Source organism: Sciurus vulgaris, assembly GCF_902686455.1.
Source record: "Sciurus vulgaris genome assembly, chromosome: 4".
Classification (NCBI taxonomy): Eukaryota; Metazoa; Chordata; class Mammalia; order Rodentia; family Sciuridae; genus Sciurus; species Sciurus vulgaris.
This window is the reverse complement of record NC_136464.1, coordinates 19,542,980-19,559,310: the sequence shown is the minus strand read 5'-3', so window position 1 is coordinate 19,559,310 and position 16,331 is coordinate 19,542,980. Positions and strand designations below refer to the sequence as shown.

Sequence of the window (16,331 nt, the reverse complement as noted above, 5' to 3'; positions counted from 1 at the left end):
CTTCCTCCCCTTCCCGCACAGCGTGGGTCATCTCGGTCCTGTGGCTTTCCTGACATCCCACCGCCAGCCCGGGTGATGCGAGAGTGAGTCCCTCCGTGCTTCGCCACGAAGAGAAGGAGGAGACGCCTTCCACTTCCTCTTTCTCCCTCTGACTAACCCTGGGTGCCCGCCCCGCCCCTGGGGGCGTGATCACGACCGAAGGGGCGGGGAAATACCCATATTTGGCCTTATATGGGCAGCCACGTCACAGGCCGCACACTCATTCACATAAAACGCTGCGCTGCCGGCGGAATCCCCGGCTTCTGGGGCAGCAAGTGGCCGGGCTGGGTGCCGAGCGTGCGGGGCGGGAAAGAGCACTGAGCGGCCCCTCCGGCGCTGGGCTTCGTCGGCCGGCCGCAGCCCCGCGGTGGCCCTCCCGTGCCTTGCCCGCGGGCACCCTGGCCGTGGGCACCTGCGGGGCGCCTGGCGCGGGGCCGCTGGGCAGTGGCGGCATGAAGGTCACGTCGCTCGACGGGCGCCAGCTGCGCAAGATGCTCCGCAAGGAGGCGGCGGCGCGCTGCGTGGTGCTCGACTGCCGGCCCTACTTGGCCTTCGCCGCCTCGAGCGTGCGCGGCTCGCTCAACGTCAACCTCAACTCGGTGGTGCTGCGGCGGGCCCGGGGCGGCGCTGTGTCTGCGCGCTACGTGCTGCCCGACGAGGCGGCTCGCGCGCGGCTGCTGCAGGAGGGCGGCGGCGGCGTGGCGGCCGTGGTAGTGCTGGACCAGGGCAGCCGCCACTGGCAGAAGCTGCGGGAGGAGAGCGCCGCGCGCGTAGTGCTCACCTCGCTGCTGGCCTGCCTGCCCGCCGGCCCACGGGTCTACTTCCTCAAAGGTGAGCACGACGGAGCGCGGGTCTCCTGCTGCCCTACCGCTCTCCCGCACCGGGACTCCCAGGTCTTGGGTCCCCCTGCCTGCGTGGGGCGCCCTCGGCTGGATCCGGGAAAGTCAACCACTTGCGGCACTCTGCACACTGGGCTTGACGTGCGCTTGGGAGGGCGCCGGCGTCAGAGCTTCCCCCTTCCCCAGCAGCGTTCTTCGAAAGCGTCTGGCAGCCTGTCTGTCCGCCAGGCTGGGTGGGACTGGTTGTGCTGCGGGGAGGTGCTCCTTAGCAGTTTGGGGTCGGTGAGCTTGTGCTGGGCGCAGGCGCCATCTCCAGACAACTGGGTTCACCGCTCTCGCTGGGAACTGGGCTCGGAGCCGTTCTGATAGATCTAGCTCGATCAGCAGGTCCAGACCCTCCCTCCCCCCAGGAGCCTGGCGCCGTGGTGTCCCCCTTCCTCCCTCCTAGACAATTAGAGTGCTCTAGGCTGTGTCTTTACCAACCCCTCTTGCCTTTTTGACCCTGGTGAGTCCCTCCCCTTCCTTTCCTTTTCATTTTATTGCTTTTTATTGTTTTCCTCTGGCCTTCTCCCCTCCTAGTCCGAGGCCTTTTTTCAAGCCCAATTTGGAGCTGACAGCTTTCCCACCCCTTTGACCTCCTGTCTTCCCGGGGCTGAGATTATTCCTGGGACTGGTCCTGAGCTGAGACTACTGCTTGCCTGGGTGGGAGGCTACCAGCCAGGCAGTGCCCGAGAGAGGTGCGGGTAGGGGCGGGGATGGGAGGAGGGAGACCGGCAGTGGTGGCGGGGGCAGTATGATGTAGAGGAGATTCTGTGACCTCTGATTTGAGACCTCCAAGAGCTGCCACCAGGCCTGTCCGTGTCACCTGCTGGGCACATAACTTTAGCTTCCGGTTGTGGGTGGGTGATTGATTCTCAAACTCCAGAGCATTGATTTCTGGGTCATTTCCTGTGACTGCTCCTGCCTTGTAACCTCAAATGTATGGGAACTCTGGTTCCGTACACAGATGAGAGCTTAACTGGGCAGGGCCCCAAGGTCCTTCCAGCCCTATTACTGGACACCTTGGTCTGTAACACTGATGTGGTTCAATACTCAGGTGCAACTGAGAGTTAGGACCCGGTTTCAAAGCAACCCAACTTGGGGAATTTCACACACCTCAGGCGGGAAGAAGATTCCAGAGGCACGTGGGCAGCTTCCCATCTATTAGCACCTCTTGCTGACTGTCTCTTATTCCCACTGAGAAGATAACAGAGGTGGATGATAATCCTCCTCCTACTGCCCTCACCCCCTGGGGTGCTGGGGAGTGGAAAATGGCCTTTTTCAGCTCTGCAGAGGTCTCTCACTTGGCTCCGGATCTCCTTCTCTTCCTGATGTCATTTTGCTTTAGTCTTTTTACTTAGCATACAGGAAAAGCTTCTGCCTCTCCAGCAGCTTTAAAAATGTTCCTTCTTGGTCCTGCCTCTGCTCTCCACCCCTCTCCAAGGGGGCTGTTTACCAGTTATTGCTACAGGAAGTAGTCAACTCTGTGGACTCAGGAAAATTATGTTTAAAATGTTTTTTTAAATGAAGTAATATATCCAGGTCAAAATTTGAACAGGTCAAAATTTGAAATTTCATTGGCTGTATCATGAAAATTGGGTCTTCCACACACCCTTGAACTCAATCCTGCTCCCCAGATAGCCACCAACTATTTCTTGTTTGTCTTTATTTCCCACAAATATCTTTTAAAAATAAATTAATTTTAAATATAGCCTCTGTACCTGCCTTTTTCACTCAACTAGATCTTGGATGTTTGTCCACATCAGGATGTACATATCCCCTCACTTATGATGACCCTGGTAATGGCCAGCAGGTTGCTTCCAACCTCACTCTTTGAAGCAGTGAGGTAGAGGATATCTTTGCCCATATATTGCATGTACACTATCTTATCTTTCAGAAAAATTGTGAGAATTGCCAGGTCAAATGTTATGTGAGATTTCAGTAGAAATTGCTACCCTTATAACATTACTGAACTTCAAACTGTTTTTTGCCAGAGGAAAAATTCTTTATCTTGCCTATCTCATGTCCAAATATGAGTTCAGATTTTAACCGCCAGTGGCATTCAGATCCTGGGGCAATGCCTTTTATACTTGCCTAAATTCCCCCTCCAAAACCAAGACTCACTAAATTGAGATGGTGAGTGACTGAATTGTGTGGCCAATGCTTATTTGTATAGCGTGTCTACTCACTGCCTCAGTTCCCCTGGCAATACGGTGATGATTGAAAGCAGACTCACTCTGAGGAAGGTTGAAGCTGCCCTAAGAATCGCCGTGGCTCTTGCAATGGGAGTGAGGCACCAGAGAGGAATGTTCTGCCTCCACACCTCTGATGGGAGTGGGTGGAAGACCCGTCTAATCTCCTGACCCCAGCTTGAAGAGGCAGGGCCCAGTTTATCTGTCCCTCTGCTACACGGAGACTCCTTGTCTGCCTCCCTTATTTTGTCAACAGGCAGGCAGGATCTAGCCCACACCCACGTCTCTCCAACTGACAGCCAGCTTTTAAATGATCTGTTTGAAGCCCAGACATAGGGTAACTCAAAGGCTTCTCTTCAACAAGTCTCATCTCTAAGTTTTAGAGGGACTGCACCCATCTGAATCCAAATACTTACAGTCACTCATTTCATCTTCTAGAACCAAAATGTTGAGACCTGGGCATGGGAAGTGATTCGGTTGTTGACTGACTAGGGATACCTCCTCCATGGAAGGTATAGGCCATGTTAAGTCTGGCACTCTCTCTGCCTCCTAGAAGGGAAAGGGGCTGGAGGACATGAGAGAGAGGAAGCTACACCCCCAAAGCCTCCACTTCTGCCCCGCTTCATCCTCCTCCAGCTGGGCCTCCTGTCATCATGACAGGGAACGTGGTCATTGTAGAGGACCAGAAGCTCATCTGGGGAGGCGCAGTGGACTCTTTGTTGAAGTGACCACAGGAGAGACTCTGGTGTACTAAATGGGGGCAGGGGCAGTTCCAGCAAGCCGAGAGGAAGCAGTAATGGCAAGATGACTCATTCTAGGAATTGGCTGCAGCTTCTGGGAGAGTTGCAGAGTGCCATGTAATCCATTAACCATTTGTCTACTGCAGAGTTGATAAAAGCCAGCATGTCCTCTGTGGAGGGTCCATCACGATATCAAAATGCAAAAGAGAAAAGGAGTTTTTTTTGGAAATAACATGATCTCAGAAGGCATATTTAATTCGTGATTTGACACTAAGTGAATTCTCTGGGTCATTAAAAGACAAGTGGGCTTTCTAGAGACTCTTGGAAGTACCTCAGGTTGCTCTGGGTTGGAAAAAAGAGTTCCTAAGCAAGACTGGCTTCTTCACCCACAAGCCCTTGGCCTTCTGAGGGACCCTAGGCCACTTTTCATTTGGTTCTTCCCCACTTGAGTGTAATGATCCTGAGAAGGCAATTTTCTGTGACATAGAGAGTAGTTTTTAGCCTTAAGTCATCAATCAGGAGAAGTTTAAATTTAATACTAGGATTCTTACATCCCTTTAGTTGACATATCCTTTTCGGGTCTGGGAGAAAGGTTGTGGGGAGGATAATAAATAAGATGGGATAGTAGTAACAAAGGAACAGAGACAGTTTTTACTTATGTGGGCTGGGAATAAAGTTCAGAAGTCCTCATTCCTCCCATTTGGTCTGGAAGGTAATTAACGGATCGAAGGCCCTAAATTGGACCTATGGAAGGGACTGTCAGCAGAGTTCTTAGCACTTCAAGGGTGAGACAGGGCAAGGCTATTTTACTGCCCTGATTTGAAACTGCACGTGAGCCCCCCATTCCCTTATAAGTGATAGGGTGCCATCTGTAATTCTACTTGGAGCAAATGGGCTGGGGAAAACACAGTTTAAGAGAATTTCTTCTCATAAATTAAGGAAATTTTCCATAATCACACCTTCATTTTAAACAAAAAAGAGAGAAATGGCTTTTGTTTTCTGGAAGGATTTGGTTAATATTTGCTAGATGCCAGATCGTTTCTTTCACAGCGTAAGCTGCTTCTGATAGACACAAAAAGTTAATCATTGCCTCTCTGAACTATATAGCCTTTTAGGGGTGTGTGTGTGTGTGTGTGTGTACGCATCCCATTTCTACCCTAAAACTGCTTGATGGTTCTGCTCAATTTTCTATGTGAGCAGACTCTATTACATTTTTAATTTAATTTAATTTTTTTACTATTCCACACTCAGGGTGTTGACTGTGGGTATTTTATTTTTTTGACTGCTAGAGAAAACAATGCTTATATCTGTCTCACTTTGTTTGTTCATTTGTTTTTGTAGGGGGATATGAGACCTTCTATTCGGAATATCCTGAGTGTTGTGTAGATGTAAAACCCATTTCACAAGAGAAGATCGAAAGCGAGAGAGCCCTCATCAGCCAGTGTGGAAAACCAGTGCTAAGCGTCAACTACAGGCCAGCTTATGACCAGGTATGTAGCTTCCAGTTCCTGACTTTATTTCTTCCTTCCTCAGCCACCTGACTCCTCTCCCTGCTCAGCAGCGATTCGTTCTCTGTGGATCAGGGTACCGGCACCATCCTCTAACCTGGAGAGCCTCTGTAGCTTGCCAATTGGAGTTCCTGTCCAAGAATAAATGGGCATCTTTCCAGCAAACAAGCTGACAAGAGCAAGCGAGCCCCAGGATGCTGGATAGCTTCTAGAGAAAAAGGGAAATGAAAGATACATTGTTAATAGCTGCCTGGGGAGGTTCAGAGAAGCTGAGAAGTACTGGCTTAGGTTTCCCTGAAGACATTACAGAGTTGACTTTCAGGCTTCCTGTGTTTTTTAGTAATTGCTCATCATCTGCAGTTTCCATACACCAACCCAAAACCTATCAAGGTGTGTCTTGGTGATTTTAACAGCAGTGGGGTGGAGGTTAGTGGGGAAGGTTGATGCGCTAGAGAAACCCTGGTTGGGATGGCCAGGCAGGCTCCCCTGAGGGTCTCTGTGCTTATAATTCTACAAATTCTGATACCAGAGGAGATCAAGAGATGCTAGAGAGCTTCTTGTTTCTATAAAGGTGTGGGGGTTTATTTCCTTCAAAAAGTTGTGCTTTGTAACCATGCATTAAAGGTCCTGGGTTCTTAACATGATGTAGGAAGATGGGGAAAGGCACAAGAGAGTTCATACCCTGCAGAAACCAGACCTCAAACCTCACCTTGACTTTTCACCAAACAGAGTATAAACTGCCATGGCTGGTGAGATGACCTATTTACCAAGTCCAACAGCTGGTTATGGAAGCTCCAAACTTAGAACCCCCTTTATTCTCTCTTTCCCCCAACCGTTTTACTGTTGTTGTTGTTTGTTTTTTTTTTTCCCAGTTCCCCACAGTACTGGGGGTTGAACCCAGGGCCTTGCACATGGCTCAGCAAGAGCTCTACCACTGAGCCACACTCCTAGCCCCAGAACCGCCTTCTCTTATCTCCCTGTTCTGGTTCCTTTCGGGACCTCCTGTTTTTCACATGCCCCTGCCTACACACCTGGGTGGCGGGAGGTGCTTATCACACCATCCCCCGCAACTAAGAACCTAGCCAAAGCCTAAGAAGGAAGACTTCTAGATGCTGCCAAAAATTCCAGCCCCCTGTCTGAGCAGAACTCTGCCCCTGGGGACACACTTCCAAATAGAACCAGGTGACTTGCTTGAATGGGATCCTTGGTCAGGAATCCTGTTGTCTTGGCCAAGTGCCAAGGTTATGACTCAATTTGTTTTCCTTTATGGAAAATCCTCACAGTGTCTGATGAAACCTGGGTTTTCAAGTCATGTGCATCCAGCCTAACTGGATTTCTATTTTTGTTTGTTTGTTTGTTTGGGTTGTGTTTTCCCCATTTCTCAGAAAGTGAAAGAGAAATAAAAATCGGCAGAGCGTGTGAAAGCGCGGCAGACCTTTGGCCAAGCAAAGGTCGGGGAGGCCCTGATGTGTCTTCAAGACGCATCTGGGGAACCCCCGAGTGCTGCTGCTGAGAACCACTTCTGCACAGAGGAGTGAGATGAGGCCGTGTTAACCTTTGAGGTTTCTAAAGGCCTTTGGTATCTTTCTCTTAAGTGTAAATGGCAGTTTCAGAAAGAGGAAGAAATATAGTTTGAGGGGTGTGTTGGGCTAAGCTCTAGGGGAAGTTGGGTGGGATCCCAGGCCTGGCACTCAGTCAACCACCCTGCCTGTTCCTTGTGCGGGTGTCCGTTGGTAGATCTGGTCAGTTGCTGAGTGAAACTGGACTTGTGCCTCTTATTCTTTTCCAAAGAACCCTTCTGTTTTCTAGGTTTCTAATTAGGGGGTAGTTGGGCCCAAAGGGTGGGTCTGATTCGGGCCAGAACCAGGCCTGCTTGGATTGCCTAACCTCCCAGCATTTCCCCAGGGAGAAAATTCTGGTTCTATTTGTTTATTCTTCAGCCTCATGAAAATGGTATATAATGTGTCAGGTTTTAATGCATCCATTATCCCATTTATGCGTTTACCATTATCCCAGGAGAATAGGGATTATCATCCTTGGTTTATAGATAAAGGTTCAGAGGTTAGGGTAGCTGCCTAAGGTAATACCAGCTTATAGGAAATATGGAGCTGGGACTTGACTGTGAAAGAACCATTTTACCTGGTGCCCAAGCACAGGTTCTCAGCCTCTGTACCCTGTCACCACTGGGATGGCTGCTCCCTACGTAGGGGAGTTTCGGGATATGTCAGGGAGAGGGTACAAACTGACTCATCTTTAGAGATAGAGGATATTTTATCTGAAATACCTGATTTCTCATATTACCACTGTTGAAGTGGTCTCAGACAGGGACTTAAGACTGATACTTCGCAGTCAGATTTGGGTTTCAATCCCATCTCTACCATTTGATAATCTCTGATATGGGAAAGTTATTTTATCCTATCTAAGCCTCAAGTCACCCATCTGTAAAGTGGGAATAATGTTACCTACTTTACAGATTTATTGTGAAATTGGTACAATATAAGTACATCCGAAGTGTCAAGTTCAGATGCCAACCATTGTAAGTGCTAATAAAAATACTGATTGTTATAATTAACCTTATGTAAAATCCTCTATAACTTTCTTCTAAGTGGCTGAACTGGCCTTGGCTGAAACACTCGACTTCTCAGGAAAGAAAATGCAGACACAAAGTGCTGGGCAAATTGAGAATGGCCTGTTGCAACCTCCCTTCCCCCCACAGCACACACATGCCCCTTTCCCTGTTATGGGTTAGACTGAGAGTTTCCATTCCACTCTCATTCCTGGACAGGAAATGGAAAGACAGGAAACGCATGGATGGTATGGGAAAGGCTCCCAAAGACGCAAGCATAGTCCCCACACAGCCCAGTGTTTCCCTCTGAATCTCCAGGGGCTCCTGTTGTACAACTGTCACTGACTTTTTGTCTTGTTTTGTTTTGGCACCTGAGAACCCTAAATGCTCAGATTGCTGGAGTCCCAACTAGCTGGAGGTTCTTTTCAGTTTTGCCTCAGGGTAGATAATTTCTGGTTCTCCCTTAGTCTGGATCCTCCTCACCAGAAACCAACTGGGTGGGTGATGATATAAATCCCTCTCACCCTCACCAGCACCCCATGTGAAGAAGGTCAGGGGTGGGAAAACCCCTCTGTGGTCTAACAGCTTTTCTTAGCCTATAGATTCTGGGTAGGAAGCAGTTATTTTTAATCCTAAGAAGCATAGACTTTTGGAGGGGGCGGGGACACGCATTTTACCATTTCTAAAACCTGGATTATTTTAGAATAGACAGTATCTTAGGGTTGATGAACATCCACTATGAAATGTCTGGGCTGGAAAGGAGGGAGCCTACCTTGCCATTTTATCTCTAGAGAAATCAGGGTTGCTCCGCGGCTCAGGGGTTGCCCTGGTGCATAGGGCAGCTGAAATGTCACCACAGGTCTTTTAATTCTTCCCATCACCACAGTGCTCCATGTCTGAACCTGGCCAGCTCAGGAAGGCTGCTGGCATTTCCTACCTCCTCGATCAGTGCAAGAAATGAAACTCTGGGCCGTGTGGGTTTTGCTGTCATTGAGTCACACGGCAGTCACGGCGGGTAGAGTTTGCCAGGATGGAGGTGCCACCCACACTCTTGGCTGAGCTGCCCTGGCTCTGAACCCTCTCTACCTGGAAACCAAAAAGGGAACCTCCCACCTTAAGAGACAAATAGGTCAGAGTTGTTTTTTTTAATTCTTCCAAATGAGCACACTAATCCAATATTTCCTGGTTGCCCTTTGTCTCTACCTCCAGGGCGGCCCCGTTGAAATCCTTCCCTTCCTCTACCTTGGAAGTGCCTACCATGCATCCAAGTGCGAGTTCCTAGCCAACCTGCATATCACAGCCCTGCTGAATGTCTCCCGCAGGACCTCTGAGGCCTGCACGACCCACCTACACTACAAATGGATCCCAGTGGAAGACAGCCACACGGCTGACATCAGCTCCCACTTTCAAGAAGCAATAGACTTCATTGGTAGGTTGGGTACTCCCCCTCCGTTATTTTGGGAGGCTTCAAGCATGCCTTCTTGGTTTTTGATGTCCTAATGGGGGGCTACCTACTCTGAAAGAACAGTGCCCTGTGTATGCAACCACCAAGAGTTGGAGCCAAGAGCAGATGCAGCAGAGGGGAGGACTTGAGCTGCTATTAATAGGAGCTTTAATTTGCAAGATAAATGAATTAATATAATTTTATGACTATACTCGCTGCTGCTCTTGTTATTGTTTCTAGTTGGGCGGGAGCAGAGTATGTCCATGCGTAATGCTTCACACGAGGAAAGGGGGAAGCGGGGCCTCCCTCACTGTGCTTCTGCGTAGGTTGGGATATTTTTAAAAGCAAACAGAAGGATGGAGAGAGCGTTACTTACGCACTGAGCCTTGAGGGCCCAACAGCTTTCCACAGTTTTGGCAAACGGCTTTTGGAGGCAATTTGTTTTGCATTTTCAGCTAATTTTGGATTAAAGATAGCACTTGACTCAAGCTCCATGCTTTGTGCACAGAAAATTTGGCTTCTTCTACATCCTTTCTGCATTTCCATGAGGCAGTTATCATTTACTCCATTGTACAAACCTGAAAATAGGCCTTGGCCTTCAGCCCCTCTGCCTGGAAAGAGCTTTGGCCTTAGGGTTTCCAGGTGCTTGAGGTTGTCTGGATTGTCCTCCCATTTTATGTCTTCTCTTTCTCCTGCATCCCTCTCCCTGGGGGACTGGCCTAACTTTTTTTTTTTTTTTTTTTATCTCATATTTGCAAAACTCCCTAACTTCGTGATCGTAAGAGGCCTTCTTTTTTTTTTTTTATTTTTTTATCATGCATAGTTGTTAGTACTGAGGCTTGATTTTCCTGTATCACCTTCTAAGGGATGTTGGAGGGGGAAAGGCAGGTGTTAGGCAAAGCATAATTACTTGGTGCAGATAGCAATTAAAGGGCCCTTCTTCAGCCACATGGTAAGCCCTGTGCACATCACACACAATTTCTGCTCTGTAGGAAACCTCGATGAGAAATTCACCAGAAGCAAAAGGTCAAACCTGTCCTCATTGTCCTCTGATCCTCCAGGCTGAAATGATCCCTTTGGAGCCTGAGAAGCAGCCAAAATGATGGGTTCAGGGTGGGAAACCCTTGACTTGCTCTCCCGGTCCCTGGGAAGGCCCTGCCCTTCTAGCCTCTTGTTTAATTACCTAGATAGCTGCTGAATGAGGTCATGAAACTCGCCCCCATTCAGCTCTCAGAACCGTCCCTCCCTGTCCTGTGTGTATTGTGTGTGTGTGTTTGTGTACAGTCACACCACCCCACTGGGTTTCAAAAGCACACAATACCTTGCCTTGCTGATAGAAGAGGCTGAGCCTCCCCCCATGGGCCCTGCACTGAAATACACACTGACCCCTTCCAAGTGAAGAGGGTCCTGTGGAAGGCAGGCCCCTGAGGTGTAGAGAGGGTTCCAGAAGCAGTGCATTCCAGACCCTTTGCATGCTTGCATGTGGCCCTTTGCCCACGAAGAGCTGGACTACAGAGGAGAAGCAAGTGGAAGAGCAAAGGAAAAAAAGGCACCGCCCTATAATCCTAGAGTCTTGGGGTTCTCCCCTTTGAACTAATTTACAAGAACTTTCGTTTTTTGAGGGTTTGTTGTTGTTGTTTTAAATTGATTGAATTGGAGGTTTCTCTAATGAGCTGCCTTGGGTGTCCTTTGGGGTTTTTTGGTTCAGATGAGGAATCTGGCTTTCCTCCCAACCCTTAGACATTTTATCTTCTAGACATTGCAGATTCATTTGCAAACTTCTTGAACTTGAGCAGATGGATGGAGGGTGTAAGGGGGCTAACGTTCTCCCACCTTCTGCCTTCAAAAATTTTGTTTTTGCATACTGTGGCCTGATAGAGTGCTAGCTGCATCTAACTTTCTGTGCTATAATTGTTTCCTCATTAGCAAAAGGGGGAATTGGAAGGACTGTTTTTGTATTTTTGTTGATAATATTCACCTTTTACCCCTTCCCATTTTTAATAATTGTAGTTCTTTTTTTGCCGGGAGGGTTAGATCAGGAAAGGAGGAGCCCCCTTTTGTCACATTGGGCTAAAGAGTGCTAACTGATGGTGGTAGCTTTATAGCAGTAACTCCCATTGTTGAGCAACATGGAATTTGCAAAAGCCATTTATATCCTCCGTCTAGTAAGCGTCACTTAGCCAGGCCTATAATTAGTGGCCATGTGCTATTTATCGTATGTTTGGTGGTGAGAACCCTAGGAGCTGAGCCAAGCATCCCGCCCTGGCACAGCAAGACAGGGTACCCAGGGAGGCCAGAAGGTCTCTACCAGGATGGAGGCTAGGTCACCATCATTAGAATCATACCTGAAGAGGCAAAGAGTTTCCTCTCTGGCCTGGGATACTCTTAGAAAATTGTGCATATGCAATAAAAATTTGCATATGCTTTTAAGGATTTTCTAGTTCTTTCTTGAACCCCATCAGTGGAACCCAAGTTAATATGACATCCCCAGAAGGGATTCCTCCAGGACTGGCACCTCCCATGGCAGAACCTGCAAGTGTTCTGGGGAATTGGGGAGCAGTTGCAAGGATTAAAAATGTCCTGCATCTGTCCTCACCAATGGGGACCAAAGACTAGCAAAAGTGTAGAAGAGTGCCACAGCTCTGGGCAGGCATGATGATGTGATAACTAGGGGACATGACTCTTTAATTCTGTGTTTAGAGTCTAGTTCCCACTCATTCCCACTCTCTTTTCTTCCTTTCAGACTGTGTCAGGGAAAAGGGAGGCAAGGTCCTAGTCCACTGTGAGGCTGGGGTCTCCCGGTCGCCCACCATCTGCATGGCTTACCTCATGAAGACCAAGCAGTTCCGCCTGAAGGAGGCCTTTGATTACATCAAGCAGAGGAGGAGTGTGATCTCACCCAACTTTGGCTTCATGGGCCAGCTTCTGCAGTATGAATCTGAGATCCTGCCTTCCACGCCCAATCCGCAGCCTCTCTCTTGCCAAGGGGAGGCAGCAGGCTCCCCGTTTATAGACCATTTGCAGGCACTGAGCCCTGACGTGCAGGGCACCTACTGCACATTCCCTACCTCGGTGCTGGCGCCAGTGCCCACCCACTCGACCGTTGCAGAGCTCCACAGGGGCCCTGTGGCCACCGCCACATCCTGCTAAGACTGGGATGGGGTGCCAGCCCAGCCCCAAGAGCAACTGTGATTTTGTTTTTTATACTCATGGACATTTCATACCTGTGCAATACTGAAGGCCTCTCTCTGTCCCACTGCCCCAGTGAGACAGGGTGTGGTCAGCAGGCTTGCAGATGAACTTCAGACTGACCTCACGGAGAGGTTCTCGGGACCGAAGGAAGGCCAAGCCATTAAGAGAGCACAGTGCGTGCTGACTACTGTACTTCCAGACCCCTGCCCTCTCAGGACCTCCTAGTCCTTGCACCTCAAAGTTCGCCTTTTCATTTCAAAAGCATAGGCAATAAACACCTGCAGTAACAGGGAAGAGAGAAGTTGCTGGACCAGGAGAAAAGGCAGTTAGGAAGCCAATTCATTTTGAAGGAAGCACAATCTCCATTTTACTTTTTGAACTTTGGCAATCTCAGTGTCTCTCTGTTGCTTCAGGGTATAAGCTGATCACCACCTAGTCAGGAAAGTCACCCTGCCGGATCTGTAGGGACACCTGTATATGCCAGTTTGAACCCTGAAATGTCTTTGAGATGCCCTCTGGACAACGGAAACAGTTGGTTGAAGTCACAAGACGTCGACTCTTCTGGGTTTTGTTTTCACTGTGGGTTCTTTCCTGGCCTTGAACTTTGGCATGATTCTTCTTCATACTTGAACCTGTCTCATTGCACCTCTCTCTCTTAAACTCCTCTCTTAAAAGAGTTTTCAGACCCTAGACCAAAAATCACCCCTTTGAGGCGTCAGTGGATGCCTGGAGAAGAGGGGTGCCTGCTATGTATTCTGGGTCAGTGGCATTGAAAACAGTCATTTCTCAGCTTGCTGTCCTGTGTGCCCGTGTCTCCTTTCTTTTGACACTTGTTTTCCTCCCAGCCCCTGGGGGTTGTCTTCAAGCTACTGACTTCTGGGATTTGCAGATTTTTGCTATGTGGTACTACTTTTCTGTCTATAGATTATTTCTCCAGGGGAAAAGGCAATAATTTCTTAAAACCCATGTGAATGTGAAGTAAAGGGGTATGTTACTGGTTGTTATTGTTTTTTTATAGTGCAAAATAAAAATAGTAAAAGGAAGCAAGTACGTCTTCATGTTGTTGGTGAATGGAGTAAGACAGGGATGCCTTTCAGTGTGAGTCAGGCTACTGCCCTGGGTTTTATTTCCAGATAGTAGGGTGAGATGGCGGATATGTCGCTGTAAGTGTGAGTCTGTGTCTACACATGAATCCATTTTCTTAACAAGGACACAAAATGCTACTTTCCATCTGAGAGGCTTCCCTACGCTAACTGGCGAAGTCCCTGGGCACAGGCCTCACAGGGAGGTGGTCAGAGCATCTACTCATTCTGGGTTCTTCAAACCCGTCACCCCAAGACAGTGAGTTTGGCTTGAACCTCGGATCCCTCATCTGTGAAATGGAGTGAACTGAGCTAGATGAAAGTCCCTATAAGCACAAGGCCCTTGATTCCAGGAAACCTGAGTGCCAAGCTGTCGTCTCCTCCCCTCCCTGCTTGACACATGGCAGACTGAAAAGTCCAGATGGAAGGTGGTGGGGATAGAGTTGGGAAATAGGTGAAGTTTTACATTAAGGGCCTGTCCCCTTGCCCCCCCCCCCTTTTTTTTTTTTACCTTGGCAATCTAATTCTTCCAGAAAATTCACTCCATAGTTTCTAGGTAAATCCACAGTGAGTGGGTTTAAATCCAAGGCAGACTCTACTTGCCTTCTAAATAATTTCCTCTGCGTTGGTGGAGATAGGAAAGAGCAGAATCGACTTCTCCCCACAGCATTGCCTATGCTCAAGTCTAACTCTTGGGGCCTACTTCCTAACCTGGGGGTGTAGGGAACTGGTTGGGATTTATGCCACACTAGTGAGCTGATGCCTAACACGGGGATTCGAGCCATACCCCTCAATTCAGAAGGGCCCGAAGAGGCACTCCCTTTTGGCAAAGGACAAGATGGTGGCGGAGCCCAGATTAGCCCAGCCTTCTCTGAATATCTCACATCAGAGGCTCTACTTGAGGCCGTGCTCTCTCAAATCGCCCTCCGCAGTACTTGGGAAGCACAGATGAGAAACGTCCACGGGGAGGCTGAATTTTTTTCGTCGTCTCCCTTATCTACTCTAATTGGGGCTCTCATGGTGAAGACCTCTGGACAGGGAGTGGGGTGTCTCAGGATCCAGTCGTAACTCTACCCCTAATTCCAGTGTTTGGGAGCTAATCTCCACCCTTCGTGGACCGGGATAGCTATGCCCCATCACTTCTGGTTTTATATTTCCGAGCCTCTCGTCAGCATCAGGGTCTGTCCTGCAGCCTGCCTATTGTGTGGGCCTGTCTGGGAACCTAGTGGATGGGGGCACCTCAACAGGGAGGGAGATCCAGACTCTAGAAGCCAGCCAGGTACAGGCTGGGGTGATATGGTAAGCCATGTCCCACTTGCTGACATTTGCCTTATTGCATTGAAATCTTTTTCTGAAGAGTGAGTAAGTCCCCTAAATCAGGCATATGAGAATTGCTCATAAGCCAGTGAGTCACTAGGGGCAGGGGGGTTAAGAGAGTGAACCCCACAGCTGGGGATGGCTCTGGAACTGTCACTCCATTAATATTCTTTCCATTCATTACACCTCCATTTTTGCCAAGATGAACTTTACACTGGCTTCCAGCATCAGGTGAGGAATTCAAGCTGGTGAGATTCACTTGCTTCACCCTAGATTCTGAGAAACACCTCTCTTGATTTCTAGCATCCTCTCAGGTGGAGATGTGTCTGAGAAAATAGACACATCCCCTGTCCTATTTCCTGCTGCATCTGTGCATGAGCCCCTGTGGGTCCATCCTGGCCTCTGGGTTGGGCCTGATGGGGGTGTAAGATGTATAGGCAGCCTCAACCCAGTATCCAGTGTGCTGGCACAAGTCCTGTGCCCCCATACGTCTCCTTGTATGGGTGGGGACCCCGGAAAAATCTTTCCCCGACTTTGATACCCTGAACAGCTTTAGCTCCTGAAGTCGTTGGTAGTTTATTTTGTGAACACGATTCAGCTCAGGACTGTGCCTGTTTTCGTATTTGCTCAGGTAACTAGGCAGCTCAGAACTAAACTTTGAACCCACCTCTGGCTGATTTATAGGAGCTTCTGACATGTGTTTTTGGTGTTGACTCCACCTCGTTTATATTAAAGTTTTCCAATTTTATTTTTCCTTTTCTTCCATTTCCTCAGTGACTCAAATAACAACAGCAACGTACCCTTCAAATCCTATTTAAAGATTAAACATAACACCATGTGCTTATGGAATAAGGTGGGTGTAAGAACACAGAGAGAGAAGCCCGTGTGTCGCTTCTCTCCACGCCCTGAAGGATTCATCGATGGGACTGGGATCCCTTGCTTTCTCAGTGACTGCCAACGCCCGTGTTTCTTTTTGGGATAGATTCTGTCCAGAACACTACCTCATGGCTGAGGCCTGGGCCCCTTGCCTCACAATCTCTGCCACTGCCCTCTACTTTGACCCTTACCAGTGCCCTTCTTTGGGGAACCCTGTCATGGATGGACATATTGCTCAAAGCTCTAGCACAGCTTCCTGAAGCCCGGGATGTGAAGGATGTGATTTCTCTGTCTAGATAACCTGTTATCTTTCCATCCATTAACACTGAGTACCTGCTAAAATGGGAAATTCAGGAGGAGCAAGGGACACGTGGCCACACTCTCAAGGACTTCTTGATTCTGATGACCATTCACGGGCCTTGCTATCCCAGATTGGAGCTGGCCTCCACAGTTGGACCGATGTCCCCAGCCCACTCCTCACTTAGGTTCCAGCTCTG

The 16,331-nt window shown here is 48.8% G+C and overlaps 1 protein-coding gene across 1 annotated transcript; it reads left to right on the top strand.

The window, feature by feature from the left end:
• Nucleotides 1–269: 269 nt before the first annotated feature.
• On the top strand, nucleotides 270–13,606 carry DUSP5 (dual specificity phosphatase 5). Its single transcript, XM_079138683.1, has 4 exons — nucleotides 270–870; nucleotides 5,191–5,339; nucleotides 9,133–9,352; nucleotides 12,111–13,606. The coding sequence occupies exons 1-4, from the start codon at nucleotides 492–494 to the stop codon at nucleotides 12,515–12,517; spliced, it is 1,155 nt and encodes a 384-aa protein (XP_078994809.1). The 5' UTR covers nucleotides 270–491; the 3' UTR covers nucleotides 12,518–13,606.
• Nucleotides 13,607–16,331: the final 2,725 nt, after the last annotated feature.